Here is a 13,167-nt window from a genome sequence, read left to right on the forward strand (position 1 = left end):
CTCCCTGTACATCATCAGTTTCTTCCTCTTCCACAGCCTTTCCTGTCCTGGGTTGGAATTTATCTTAGGGCAGAGTAGTTAAGCCCTGGCCTTTGAAACTCAAACCTGGATTCAAATCCTGGCTCCCTCACCTATTAGCTATGTGATTGAAGGCCCCCAAAGCCAGCAAGCCTGTAGGCTCAGAATCCAGACCTCCTGGTTGTACCTTGTTTCTGACTCTGGAACCAGACCACCAGGGGTCAAGTCCTGGCCCCTATCCTCAGTTAACTCCTCTCTTTGCCTGGGTACCTTTATCTGTAAAGTGAAGATAATAACAGTACCCATTCGTCTTATTACAGCAATACTGTGAGAATGCTGAAATACAGTTAGAACGCTCGGGTACAGTTAGTACCCAAGAAGTATTAGCTATCAATAGAAATAGTAGGCGATAAGGCAGTGGGGTGCTGTGCGGTGTCCACAGGCACTTGGAGCTCCCTGAGCGCAGTTATGATTACCTTGGCCCCACTAGGCTAGGGTGTCCCTGGAGGTGGGGGGGTGGTTCCTGGGTCAGATCCATCTCTGATTCCCCGGCAGCCAGCACCGTGCCGGAACCAGGCAGGAGCTCAAACACATGCTTGCAGACGGACGGGCGAAGCCCTGCCCTCCTGGAGCGGGCGGGTGTGGGCGGCCAGGGGAAGGGAGAGCCGAGGTGTCAGGGAAGAGAAAGCAGAGCGGAGGGGAAAGGCCGAGACGACAGATAAGCAAGTGGAGTGAGTGAGAAAAGGAACAGGAGAGGCTGTGGCGGAGGGAGATAAGGAGAAGGATGGAGAAGGCGGTCGGCGGGGAAACGCCCAGGGAGGTGAGGGAGCCCCGCGCCGAGGCCGGGGAGTGGGTGCGCAGGGCGGGGCGGGGCGGGGCGCGCGCGAGGCGGCGGGAGGGGCCGAGGGGGCTCCACCTCGCCTCGGCGCCTGGGCCGGGGGCCGGGCGGCCGGAGATTGGCTGGGGCGCGCGGCGAGGCGAGGCCGGGGCGAGCCCCGGGTGGGAGGTGCCAGGATCGGTCGGCGCGCCCGGGAGCGGAGCGCAGGCTGCGGGCACTCGGGCCACCTCGGCGGCGGCGGCGGCGGCGGCGGCGGGGGAGCGGGGGAGCGGGGGAGCGGGGCCGCTGGGGACGCCGCGTGCCATGCGGGGGCCGGCGGGGGGCGCGCGGGCGGCCGCGCTGGCGCTGCTGCTGGGGGCGCTGCACGGGGCGCCGGCGGGCGCCGAGGAGTACGACTACTACGGCTGGCAGGCGGAGCCGCTGCACGGGCGCTCGTACTCCAAGCCGCCGCAGTGCCTCGACATCCCCGCCGACCTGCCGCTCTGCCACACGGTGGGCTACAAGCGCATGCGGCTGCCCAACCTGCTGGAGCACGAGAGCCTGGCCGAGGTGAAGCAGCAGGCGAGCAGCTGGCTGCCGCTGCTGGCCAAGCGCTGCCACTCGGACACGCAGGTCTTCCTCTGCTCGCTCTTCGCGCCCGTCTGCCTCGACCGGCCCATCTACCCGTGCCGCTCGCTGTGCGAGGCCGTGCGCGCCGGCTGCGCGCCGCTCATGGAGGCCTACGGCTTCCCCTGGCCCGAGATGCTGCACTGCCACAAGTTCCCCCTGGACAACGACCTCTGCATCGCCATGCAGTTCGGACACCTGCCTGCCACCGCGCCTCCAGGTAGCGCCGCCGCCGCCAGCCCCCGGGCGCCCGCGAGAGCTGGGCCCTTAGCACTGCTCTGCGGGGCCCCGCGGAGGTGCCACCCCCTTACACACACACACACACACACACACACACACACACACGCCTTTACGCAGCCCTGCATGCATGCCCGGGAATTGCACCCCCCGCTGCCAGCCTGCCAGCCTCCCCACAAACTCCCAGAGTAGGGCCTTCTCGCAGCTCTGGACAAGCTCACTGGTTCCACGCATTCCAGCTTCGTTCCCAATGATGCCCCTAGCGCCCCTCGCAGCGCTGACCTTCCCAAGACGCTGGAATCCCCGGGTAGCCCCAATGCTGTCCCCCTCCCCCCATTCTGAGGCATCCTCATAAATGTCTTATGGCCTCTCTCAGCCCAAGAATGCCCAGGCCCAGTCACCTCCACCACAGCTCTGGACCCCAGGGCACCAAAACAAGCATCACCACCACCCCATGTTGACAACCTGAGAGGGGAGGGGAGCCTATGGAAGGGATATAGTGTAAAAATTGTGAGCTAAGTGCACTCCTGGGCTATGGTTCCACACACACACACACTCATCCCATTTTCTGTACCTGGGAACCCGAATTTCTTGTACTCTCTTCCCAAAATCCCCCAGTTGGGAGACCTTCAGGTAAAGTTCAGTGCAGAAGAGCAGCTTACCAGGCTCCTTAGTTGTCGCTTAACTTTGAACCTCACTTTTTCCATAAGTAATATAGGAAATGAGCTCAGGTTCCAGAACCCTGTGAGATCCTAAGTGCCACCTCCCACCCACCCCGAGTCCCATTTCCCCTAATTCCTCCCTGGCCTCAGCTTCCCTTCACTGTGCAGCCCCCAACCCTGCCCCAAATGCCAAACTCCTTCCAGAGTAAGCCTGGGCTGGGCACCAGACAGGAGAATAAAACAGTGGCAGTGAGCAGAAGGGCTTTGTTTGGGCAGTTAATTCGAGAGTCTAAGGAGCCCCTGATGCTGGGACTCCCCCAAGAGGCTGCACTGCTTTCCCATTTTCTATCTCATCCAGCCCCCCAAAAGCAACTGGACTCCACCATACCCTACCCACCTCCTCAGGGCGAACCTCATCCACACAGCCCTTGATCCTACACTCCCATGTCCCTCCTGAGAGTCAGTTGGGTAGGGGTCCTGTGACTGGGGAGTGTTGAGAGAAGGGAAACACCCCTGTTCGTGGGTTGGAAATGGGACCAGGAAGCAGAGGAGAGAGAGCCAGCTCAAGGAGAGAGAGCACAGCCCCTAGCAGGGATCCCAGCATGGTTCCTTTTCTGGTTCTCTTGGAAGCCATGGATTAACAGCCTCGACAGCAGGGAAGGGAAGTCCTGGGCTCGGGCTCGGAATCCCCCCTCACCCTGCCCTCATGCTTCTGACCTCTCTGAAGCCCACTTTCCCCTGTGATGTGGCACCCACCTGGAGGCAGAGACAGAGGACAGAGAGCAGATGTGGTGGCAGAGAACCAGAGGCACCCTGAAGTGTTTGTGTGGCCACAATAAAACTGAGAATATTTCACATAAAAATTAAAGAGCTTGGGCTTCCCTTGAAAAAATCAAAAGTTCTGGTAATGCTAAGCTGCCCACCGTAGAGGAGGATGCTCCTCAGCTTACCACAGCCTCTGCCCTGCCAGAGTCACTTGTTTCCCCAACTGTCCGGACCCTGTGTTCCTAGAAAAACCCTGCAGATACCCCCATCTCAGCACTAGCCCAGGAGTCACAAATGCTGAGTTCTAAGCTCAGTTCACAATAGTTTTGCAGACTTGAGTAACCATTCTGGGCCTCAGTCTTCTTTTCTTTAATAAGAATAATACCTACTTCATAGGCTGGGGATTAAATGAAACAAAGTTTGGAAGACAACGCACATCATAGTGGCAGTTGCCAGGGTCATGGAGCAATTGTGCCTACTGCAAGGTGCCACTGCAACCTTGTCTCTTTTGGACCTCACAACTCCTCAGTGAGCATCATTACCATCATCCTATTTTCTGATGACAGTGGAAGCTTGACAGGGGGAGGTGGCTCATCAGTGGGATAAGCCTGTACTCGAGTGGCTTTTTTGGACTCTGATTCCCTCATCAGCCTCCCTCAACCCCACCCCTGCTTCCCTCTTCAGTGACCAAGATCTGCACCCAGTGTGAGATGGAGCATAGTGCCGATGGCCTCATGGAGCAGATGTGTTCCAGCGACTTCGGTGAGTGTGGGGCCCACGTGGCCGCTGCCCCAATTCCTCTCCTCCTTGACACACACACACACACACACACACACACACACACACGAACACACGTGTCCACAACTATCTTAGTGAATACTAACACTGTTTGCATCACAGGTCCCTTTTAGAGTCTGATTATGACCCTGAACCTCTCCCCAAAGAAATGTACCTCATTCTGCAGATCATCCCAGGGGCTTCAGAAGCCCCTCAAGGCCATGGTCTGTGGGCCCCAAAACCACTCCTGGCCAAGGCTCCTGTAGCCCTCCCTTGGCACCTGCCCACAGAGGGGCCTCTAGGGCTGGATCCTCTTCAGGAAAAGCAAGCTAAGCCTGGAGATGGACAGGGGCATCAGGGAAAGAGCTGGGCCCCAGGATGGAAGTGCAGCACCCTCATCCCTGGGCACCTCTGGCCAGGGGAGCTTCATCCTGGAACCTCTCCATTCCTGGGACAGTGAGCCAAGTCTAGTCAGGACCACACGACCCAGCATGTGGCCTTTGCCAAGTGGAACACTGTTTTGTGTATTAGCCTCCCTTTCTGAAAAAACAGAGAGCAGTGAAATCCTTACTTGAGTCTTTTATGTCATTAGTCTGCTTGGAAAGAGAATACTACTATTGTAAGGTGTGTGTATGCCTCTGCCCAAGAGAGAGAAAGAAAGAAATTTTATAACAATTTCCTTCCCTGGGTGAACAGTCATCCTCTGGCATCTCCCTGGTAGCTCACAGAGATGGGGGTCCAGAGGCCTGAAGAAGGGGTAGACTAGCCTAAGTGAGTCCCCTCCAGCTCTAGACTCCCAACCCATAACTTATTAGGCTCCCTACAGCCACCCTGGGATGGTCAGTCACCCCTACCACTTTCTAGCCTTTAACCACCTCCCTCACCCCTATATTCACACTCCAAAAACACCACAGACACACTCTCATACATAAAATACACAGCACTAAACATCACACTCTCACCCATATACTGTAGTCTTACACAGATCACAAAAGATGGTTGTGTGCATGCTTCTCAATCCAGTAGGCCATGGTGTGTGTGTGTGCGCGCGCAGGGTGAGGGGTGGTGGGGGAGTTACCCCATGGAAACCAGCACATGCTACAGAGTACCTCTCTCCCCGGGGCCAGCTGTCAAACATTTGCCAGCCCACCACTGCTACACGCACGCACACACACACACACACACACACAGCCAGAAATCTCATTTAGAAGCAGCCCCAGGGATCATGAAGTCCAGCCTCCGTCACAAGGACCTCTCCCCACCAAACCACCCCTTCAGTTGGTCATCTCCACCTGAAGCATTTCCCTCCCTGGGGAGCCCAATGCCCTGCTCCACTCCCCATCAGGTGCTCCCCACCCTGCCTGTGGTATCCTGGAAAGGCATGGGCTCTGGGGTGTTAGACCTTGGTTCACTTTAGGCTCTACAAGTCTGACAGGTAACCCCCTCTCCAAACCTCATTTCCCTCCCACCTCAAAGATGAAGCATGAGAATGTCAGTGCAAGTCCTGCACATGATAAAAGCTTCAAAAATATGAAAATGTACCCATATAAGCCCACCTCCCCAAGGCCTAGGCTTGGAGCTTCAGGCACAAGCACTCACTGGAGGCCCACCAGCATCCTGAGCACACCTGCCCACTCTCACATTGTCCCTCTGTTTACCCCCTCCACATGTGTGCACACACACAGTGGTTAAGATGCGCATCAAGGAGATCAAGATAGAGAATGGGGACCGGAAGCTGATTGGAGCCCAGAAAAAGAAGAAGCTACTCAAGCCTGGCCCCCTGAAGCGCAAGGACACCAAGAGGCTCGTGCTGCACATGAAGAACGGTGCTAGCTGCCCCTGCCCACAGCTGGACAGCCTGGCTGGCAGCTTCCTGGTCATGGGCCGCAAGGTGGACGGACAGCTGCTGCTTATGGCCGTCTACCGCTGGGACAAAAAGAATAAGGAGATGAAGTTCGCAGTCAAATTCATGTTCTCATATCCCTGCTCCCTCTACTACCCCTTCTTCTATGGGGCCGCTGAACCCCACTAAAGGGTGCGCCTCCCTGCCTCATGCAGCCAGCTGTGCCTTGCCCTCTCTCCACCCCTGAGGCACTCTCTCTTTCTGCCCACTTGGCCTCACCCCTCTTCCCAGGCTGACCCAGCCCCTGCCTGAGTGGTCCCATGCAGAGCTATTACCAGCACAGGTCCTAAGGAATGGGCATGGAGCCTGAGCTGCTCTTAACTGAGGGGTTCTGGGTCCTTGGGGACTTCTTTTAGAAAGCAGGGCTTTCTCATTTGGGAAGGAACTCCAGGGTTTCAGAAAGTAGGTGGAGGAGAGAGCGAGAAGCATGGAGGGGCTCTGAGCAGCCCAAGGAGGTAGTTTCCGGAGTAGACCATGGAGTCTGCTCCCCTTTGTCGGTGATGAAGCCTTGCCTTAAAGAGGAAAGTCTCAGTATTAGGCTGAGCTATTTGGGGGGACAGTTCCTTACCTCCACTGCCCACTTGTGTCATCAGAGTCCCCCCCCAGAGGAGAGGCATTAGGGTCACAGCACCCTCCAGCCACAGTTCTCCACCTTCCCCAGCCCAAACCCCCTCTCAGAGGCCGCTTTTTGGAGTTTGTTCCTCAGCCTCCATATGTCCCTGTTACCCTGATGAGTAAATTATCACCACCGTTGCAAGGCCACAAGTACTAGATCTGATGCAGGCAAGGTCTGGTTTCTAATTTTTTTTTAAGTTTTTAATTAAATCAAAGAAAACAACAGTTGGTTTTGACTAGGTTATTTGTCAGCTGGTCCCCAAAGGTGGGGAGAGGGAGGTGCAGAAGAGACTTTTAGAAAGAGGCCCTTGTCATAACCCACAGCCTGTCCACACAGACATACTTGGAATGCCTAAGAGCAACACCCATGTTCTTGTAGGATCCCGAGAGCACAAAATGAGGATCACCCTGCTCTTCCCCAGCACTAAGTGAGGAAGGGAGATAACCGTCCTTTTTTTCCCAAAGAAGGAGAGAGACACCAAGATCCCCCGTCTGCTCCCAGGGTCAAAAGGCTCCACAGTCCTGAAGCACGTCCCTAGAAATACCTGCTCCTCAGATCCCAAGAAGGCTGGACCACTGGGCACTACTCTGAAGAGCCAAGGGCCTATACACAAGTCAATTCCTACCCCTTTGACACTCTACACACACACACACACACACACACACACACACACACACACTCCACCCCCTCCACGGCCCCATCCCCTCCACCCCCATTCCCCACCCCCTGCACTGGTCCGAACTGGGTGGGGATAATGGTGTAGGCAAGTGCCACAGGGACCAGAGGAGCAGCATCGCCTAGAGCTGGTGAGAAACACAAATGCTCAGGCCCCACCCCAGGCCTGCTGTTCAGAATCTGCATTTTAACACATAAACCTTCAAATCATCTAGAGAGCTTTTGCAAAATGGGGGGCCCCACTTAAGCAATTAAATCAGAATCTCTGGAGGGTGCTCAGAAATCTGAATCTCTATATGCTCCCTGGGGTGGTGTGCAGCCTGGGTTGAAGACCTTGATCTGAGGCAGGAGGAGGGGGAGGGGCTGAGGGGAACTCAGCTGGAAGGATCTCAGTCCAGCATGCAGGGCAGGAAGTGGCTATTCTAACTGAGGACTTCTTCAGCGAGCTCAGAGCAGATGGTGCTGCTACCTGGAGCAGAATGGGGCAGGGAGGGGAGGAAGCTCGAAAGGGAGGCAACAGGTTCCTGCACTCAGATGACCAGCATTTGGAAGGGGTGGCACCAGGAAAGAGACTTGGAGTTTGTCATCAGATGCTGAGGGACAAGGCAGATGTATCCAGAGCAGGGGCTGGGGACACCCCCAGAGCAGCTTTCCTCAATAGTGAGAGTCTAGCTACCAAGTCCGGTCGAGGCTTCCTGTTCCTCCAAGACAATGCAGCCGCATTCCCTTGTGAGCACTCGGCTTCCAGGGCTCTCAGAGAAGCAGGATGCCATAGAGAAATGAAGAAGGCAAAAGGGTCCAAATTCTGCTGTGGGGCCAATTGTGAACTAACAGGTGGTCTGACAGCCTGCCCATAAATCACCTCCCTGGGCAGTCAGGTGGCCTCACCACAGGTCAGGAGCAGCAGAGGCCTGCTTGTTTCTCAACTCTGAGGAAGCCACTGCCACCCACCCACCCTCACCCAAAGCCTGCCCAGCCGACCAGCTCCCTGAATCTGCCCCTTGTCTCCCAGCCTCCTACCCCAACCAAATATTTACGGACACTTCTATGGTCAACCAGGGCCCAGGATTATTTTTCCACTGAACACACAGGACTCAAGCTACTTCTGGCGGGAGCACAATACTGACCTCTGTCAGGTGCTGGCAGCCAGTGAGATGGAGCAGGCGGGGGAGAGGCTCCCTTAACCCATCCCGGGAAGCCCGGCAAGACGCTCCTCACCCACCCACCGACACAGGGGTCATGCTCTATGTATCAGCTCTGTTCCCCAGCATCTATTGTCAGAGCCCCCAGCAGTCTCCTCCCTAGGACCAAGAAGAATCCTTCCCCAAACCAGGGGAGGCCTCACAAGGCCTAGGCCCACCCTTCATTTCCTGTGGTCACAACACGCTCCCGCTGGCCTGTCTGAAGAGACAGGTGGTGCTGCCCAGGGAGCATCTGGGCTGTGTGTCAGTGAATGACTACATCTGACAGAAACCTCAAGAAACGAGGGCATCCCCATACGAGAGGTCTGGAGATGGACAGGTGGGAGGTCCACGTCCCAGACTCATTTGGTCAGAGGATGGCTTCTGTTCTTGTGGTTACAAACAGTGCCTCCTCCTCACCACTTCTCAACCACATTCCAGGCAGCAAGGCAGAGAAGGGGAGCAAAAACAGCATGTCAGCTGCCTCTGGCCCTTTTGATCAGGAAAACAGTAATTTCCCAACAAGTCCCACCTGGTAGATTTCCACTTTTAGCTCACCGGCCAGAACTAAGTCACATGGCCACCCCTAGTTGCAAAGGAGTAAAGGAAGTCAAGTGTTTCAGTTGGGTACAAAATCAGAGTTCTGATAAAGAACAGGAAGGATTTTGGGCAGGATGCTAAATATTCAGGATCAAGGGTGCCTGGGTGGCTCAGTCAGTTAAGCATCTGACTCTTCATTCCGGCTCAGGTCATGATCTCAGGGTCATCGGGATCCGCATCCAGCTGGGAGTCTGCTTCTTCCCCTCTGTCTCTGCCCCTCCCCCGACTCACCCACCTCCTCTAAAAATAAATACATATTTAAAAAAAATACTCAGGATCACATGAAAAGAGGTAGTAGGGCCCAGTTTTAGGTTCCAATCCTGTGACTTAGTGACCATGTGACATTAGGGACACTGCCTAACTATAAAATGGAGTAATAATGTCTATTCACAGAGTGGCTGAGTGGTAAGTGGGGAAACACAAGAAAAGTTCCTGGAACTAGTGCCCAGCATTTAGAAGATATTCATTAAATGATAATTAATATTTTTACTAATCAAAGGCCTTGATCTGGCTTAGCATGGTGCCCGCACATAACAGGTACTCAGTACATTCCTGATTTGTTAAGGCAGAAAGAAGACAGGAACATCTCACCTAAAACCCAGAGTTGCTACTTTCAGGAGGTCAGAACCTACCTTTGGCATTTTACTTCAGAAAATACACTCCTGGGGGGGTATGTAAGCCAGTAGAAGGGAGAAGACATATAATAACACTAGTAATCAATAAATATCAAGCCCATGCTAGATGACACGCACTACTCTAAGCACTCTGGTATTCTTTTTTTTTCTTTGTTTAAAATATTTTATTAGGGATCCCTGGGTGGCGCCGCGGTTTGGCGCCTGCCTTTGGCCCAGGGCGCAATCCTGGAGACCCGGGATTGAATCCCACGCCGGGCTCCCGGTGCATGGAGCCTGCTTCTCCCTCTGCCTGTGTCTCTGCCTCTCTCTCTCTCTATCTCTCTGTGACTATCATAAATAAATAAAAATTAAAAAAAAATAAAATAAAATATTTTATTAAAAAAAGAAAGATTTTATTTATTTGAGAGAGAAAGTGTACATGCGCACCCACATGAGTGGGGAGGGGCAGAGAGTGAGAGGGAGAGAGAATCCTCAAGCAGACCCTGCACTGAGCGCAGAGTCCAACTCAGGGCTTGATCTCACAACCCTGAGGTCATGACCTGAGCCAAAAATCAAGAGTCAGATGCTCAACCAACTGAGCCACCCAGGCACCCCTCACTCTGATATTCTAATTTAATCTGCCAACAGCCCTTTGAGGTTAGTATTATTATCAGCATTTTAATGAGAAAGCTGAGGTTCAGAGAGGTCAATGAACTTATTGAAGGACACACAGCTTGTACATAGTAGTGGTGCCAGGATCTGACCCCAGGCTCTTAACCACTATACTACTGCTTGCAGGGGGTGACGCCAAGTAGGGGTGGGATACAGACAGCAATGCCTCTGCCACCCTCAGAGGAAGATTTCTGGGAGCCCTCCTCAGATCCCACTCCAAGGGCCCTGACAGTAGCAGAGGAGCCAGCCTCAGACAGCAGCTTTTCTCCTGACCCAAAGCAGCCTACCCAACCCTTCCTCCCCTCTCAGCCTCATCAGATTTGAGGCTCTTGAGCCCCACAAAGGAAGCTCACAACCCACAACTGTTTAGTCGGCTGTAATCCTGGCTAAAGTTCACTCCTTGGGAAATCCAACGTGGGGGGTGGTTGCTGCTGGAATGCATGTGGCTGGGACCGAGTATCGGAGCACAGACAGCAGGCTCTGCTGGGGCCCTGAAGAAAACAGGCAGCCAACAGGCAGCTGGGTGGGGAATCCGGAATCCCCAACCCCCAGCTGTGCCAGAGAATGGAATGTGCTGCTCTGGGGTGTTGAAACAGACCCAACCAAGGGGGGATGGTGCTGGGGTGGGGGGTGCTCCTGCCACAAGGCTGCCTCTGTTCCCCTGGAGGCTGAGCCTACTTTGCTAGGGCTCAGGATGGGCAGGCCACTCTCATTAGCTCAGTGGCTCTGAAGACCCTGGGGCAAGTGGGGGTAAGCTAGTGGGGGCAAGGTAGAACAGAGGGGAGAGTGACAGCCAAGGATGTGTGTTCACCCAAAGTTTCTCTGATAAGGCCTCTACAAGTACCTGTGGCACGATTCACACCCTGGCTCCACGGCTTACTAGTTACGTGACCTTGGGCAGATTACTTAACTTCTCCAGGCCTCTATTTTACTCATTGGTTAAATGGAGTTAATAATAGAATCTAGCTTTGGGATTGCCGTGAGGTTTAAGTAAAAACAACATGCTCAGCATGTTGCCTGGCACAGTGCTCAATAAATGTAGGTGTTACTGTGATCTCAGGACCAGCCACCAGCTATAGGATAGATGCTGGAGCCAGGGCCTCTCAAAACGGGTGCCTCGAAGGTTCCATGGAGGTAAGGGCATGAAAATGGAGTTTTTGTTTGGCTTTAGTTCCAAGGGCGAGCAGGTCAACAACTACAAATCCTGAAGATCCTGAAGAACCCAGAAACCAGGACCAGTTCAAAGTCTGCCAGGGTAGTGACTGCTCCCCACCTACCAAATCACAAAAAGATCAACAGAACCCACAACTCAAGCCAGGTTGTGGGGGCTGGCTATCTGTCCCAGGTCTGCCCCAATGATCACCAGAGCTGGAGCAAAACCTGGCTACTATTCCTCCTAATGGGTGCCTGAGAGCAAACTGGAGGCATCTTTTAAACCAGGCATCCAGTTCTACTATGAACAGTCTGTCCCCCAGGTCACCTCAAATTTGGTCCCCTCCACACTGTGGACCCCAGCCAGCTGTAAGACACAATCCAATCCTGGTAAACCCCTCCATGGCTTCATTTTCCAGGTGGTACCTGCACTTGAAAGTCGTCCGTCCCTGGCCTGCTCTCACTGAGGCCCTCACACACACTGAAGGGAACGAGGTGACCCCCTGGCTTCCCTTCTTTAAGGCTCCAGACCCAATGATAAAACCCGTGTTTCCCAGTATCCCATGTCCCAAAGTCTACTTGTGGTACAAACTGTTTCACCAACATTAGGCTTTGTTTTCATTTTCCCAAAATAAAATAATATTGTCTTGGCTTTTTCAAACTACACTCTGACCTCAGATTCTTTCCTGAATAATAATCTAAAATTAGTCTCTGGTTAAAAAAAAGGAAAACAAGAACAAACAAAAAACAAAACAAAATATACTGTTCTAAGCCATCCAGGACAGTTATCTTTTCCTTAAGATTGCCAGGATGGTAGTAACGGGTTGGCATTTGTAGAACTTTTACTGTGCCCCAGGCATCGTGCTCCATGCCTAGAGTGGATCATCTCATTTACTCCCCAGAGCAGTCCTAAAATGTAGAGATCACTATCACACCCATTTTACAGAGGAAGCAGCATAGAGGCCTGGGGCCAATGGCCCTGTGGCAACTCACTCCAGCATGACTGCAGTCGATGGCAGAGGAGGCCAAGCGTGGAGCCTGCCATAGCAGTGCCTATTTCTTACTGCCACCAGGCTGTGCCTTGAGGCCCCTCGGGGCGGCGGGGCCCCACCACAACTCGGGGAGGCTCCTGAGTTAGGCGGAATCCCACCTGGACCAGGCCAAGGCCTGTGAGAGCGACACATGCACAGGGGGGAGGGAGCCCCCCCCCCCCCCCCGCCCGGAGAACAGGGCTGCAACCTAACCTCACCTTGGAGGCCAAACCTTTCATTGCCACTACTTCACTTCCCTTGGCCTCAATGTCTCCCTTATAAAATGGGGAGAACAGTGCCAACCTCATAGAACCATCATAAGGATTAAATAAAAGAATGTGTACAAAACACTCATCACTGTGCCTGGTACCCCATAAACACCCCCACAAACCCTGCTTTCAGAGAACTACTTATCTGTCCCATCTCACAGCCAATCCTCTTTCGGCTGGCTCTCAGCCTCCCTGGGGACCAATCCTTTTTTGCTTTCTAAGAAGGATTAGCTAAAATCCTTCCATTCTAAAGCCTGCACTGCTTAGTGTTTGACAAGTCCTGGTCCTAACCCCAACCACTCACAATTTGGTCACAAGACGGAGCCTCAAATCAATCTGAAAAACACGTGCTGAGCCCCACCTATACAGGCATGGCTCCCCCCCACCCCCCCCCCCCCCCCCCGCCCCCCGCAGACCCCGGGGATTCAGTCACCGCGCCCCCTCCAGCCCTGTCCTGCAGGCACAGCGCAAGCCTGCAAACTTGGCCAATGAGGGGGGAGTCCGAATCTCCAGCCTGAGAGAGGGTTAGTGCAAGGACCAGGACAAAAACA

General features: G+C 54.1%; 1 protein-coding gene across 1 annotated transcript; it reads left to right on the plus strand.

Annotated features, from left to right (window-relative positions):
* Positions 1-911: 911 nt before the first annotated feature.
* Positions 912-6,644, plus strand: SFRP5 (secreted frizzled related protein 5). The gene is made up of 3 exons (XM_041730987.1): positions 912-1,682; positions 3,811-3,888; positions 5,589-6,644. The coding sequence occupies exons 1-3, from the start codon at positions 1,160-1,162 to the stop codon at positions 5,933-5,935; spliced, it is 948 nt and encodes a 315-aa protein (XP_041586921.1). The 5' UTR covers positions 912-1,159; the 3' UTR covers positions 5,936-6,644.
* Positions 6,645-13,167: the final 6,523 nt, after the last annotated feature.

Source organism: Vulpes lagopus, chromosome 2, assembly GCF_018345385.1.
Source record: "Vulpes lagopus strain Blue_001 chromosome 2, ASM1834538v1, whole genome shotgun sequence".
In the NCBI taxonomy this organism is placed as follows: Eukaryota; Metazoa; Chordata; class Mammalia; order Carnivora; family Canidae; genus Vulpes; species Vulpes lagopus.

What these genes read in the sequence shown, in the direction of transcription:
- SFRP5 (XM_041730987.1), top strand. Translation starts at nt 1,160, where the DNA reads ATGCGGGGGCCGGCGGGGGGCGCGCGGGCGGCCGCGCTGGCGCTGCTG. An exon ending in GCCTGCCACCGCGCCTCCAG is followed by an intron (nt 1,683 to 3,810) that starts GTAGCGCCGCCG and finishes TTCCCTCTTCAG; the next exon opens with TGACCAAGATCTGCACCCAG. An exon ending in GATGTGTTCCAGCGACTTCG is followed by an intron (nt 3,889 to 5,588) that starts GTGAGTGTGGGG and finishes GCACACACACAG; the next exon opens with TGGTTAAGATGCGCATCAAG.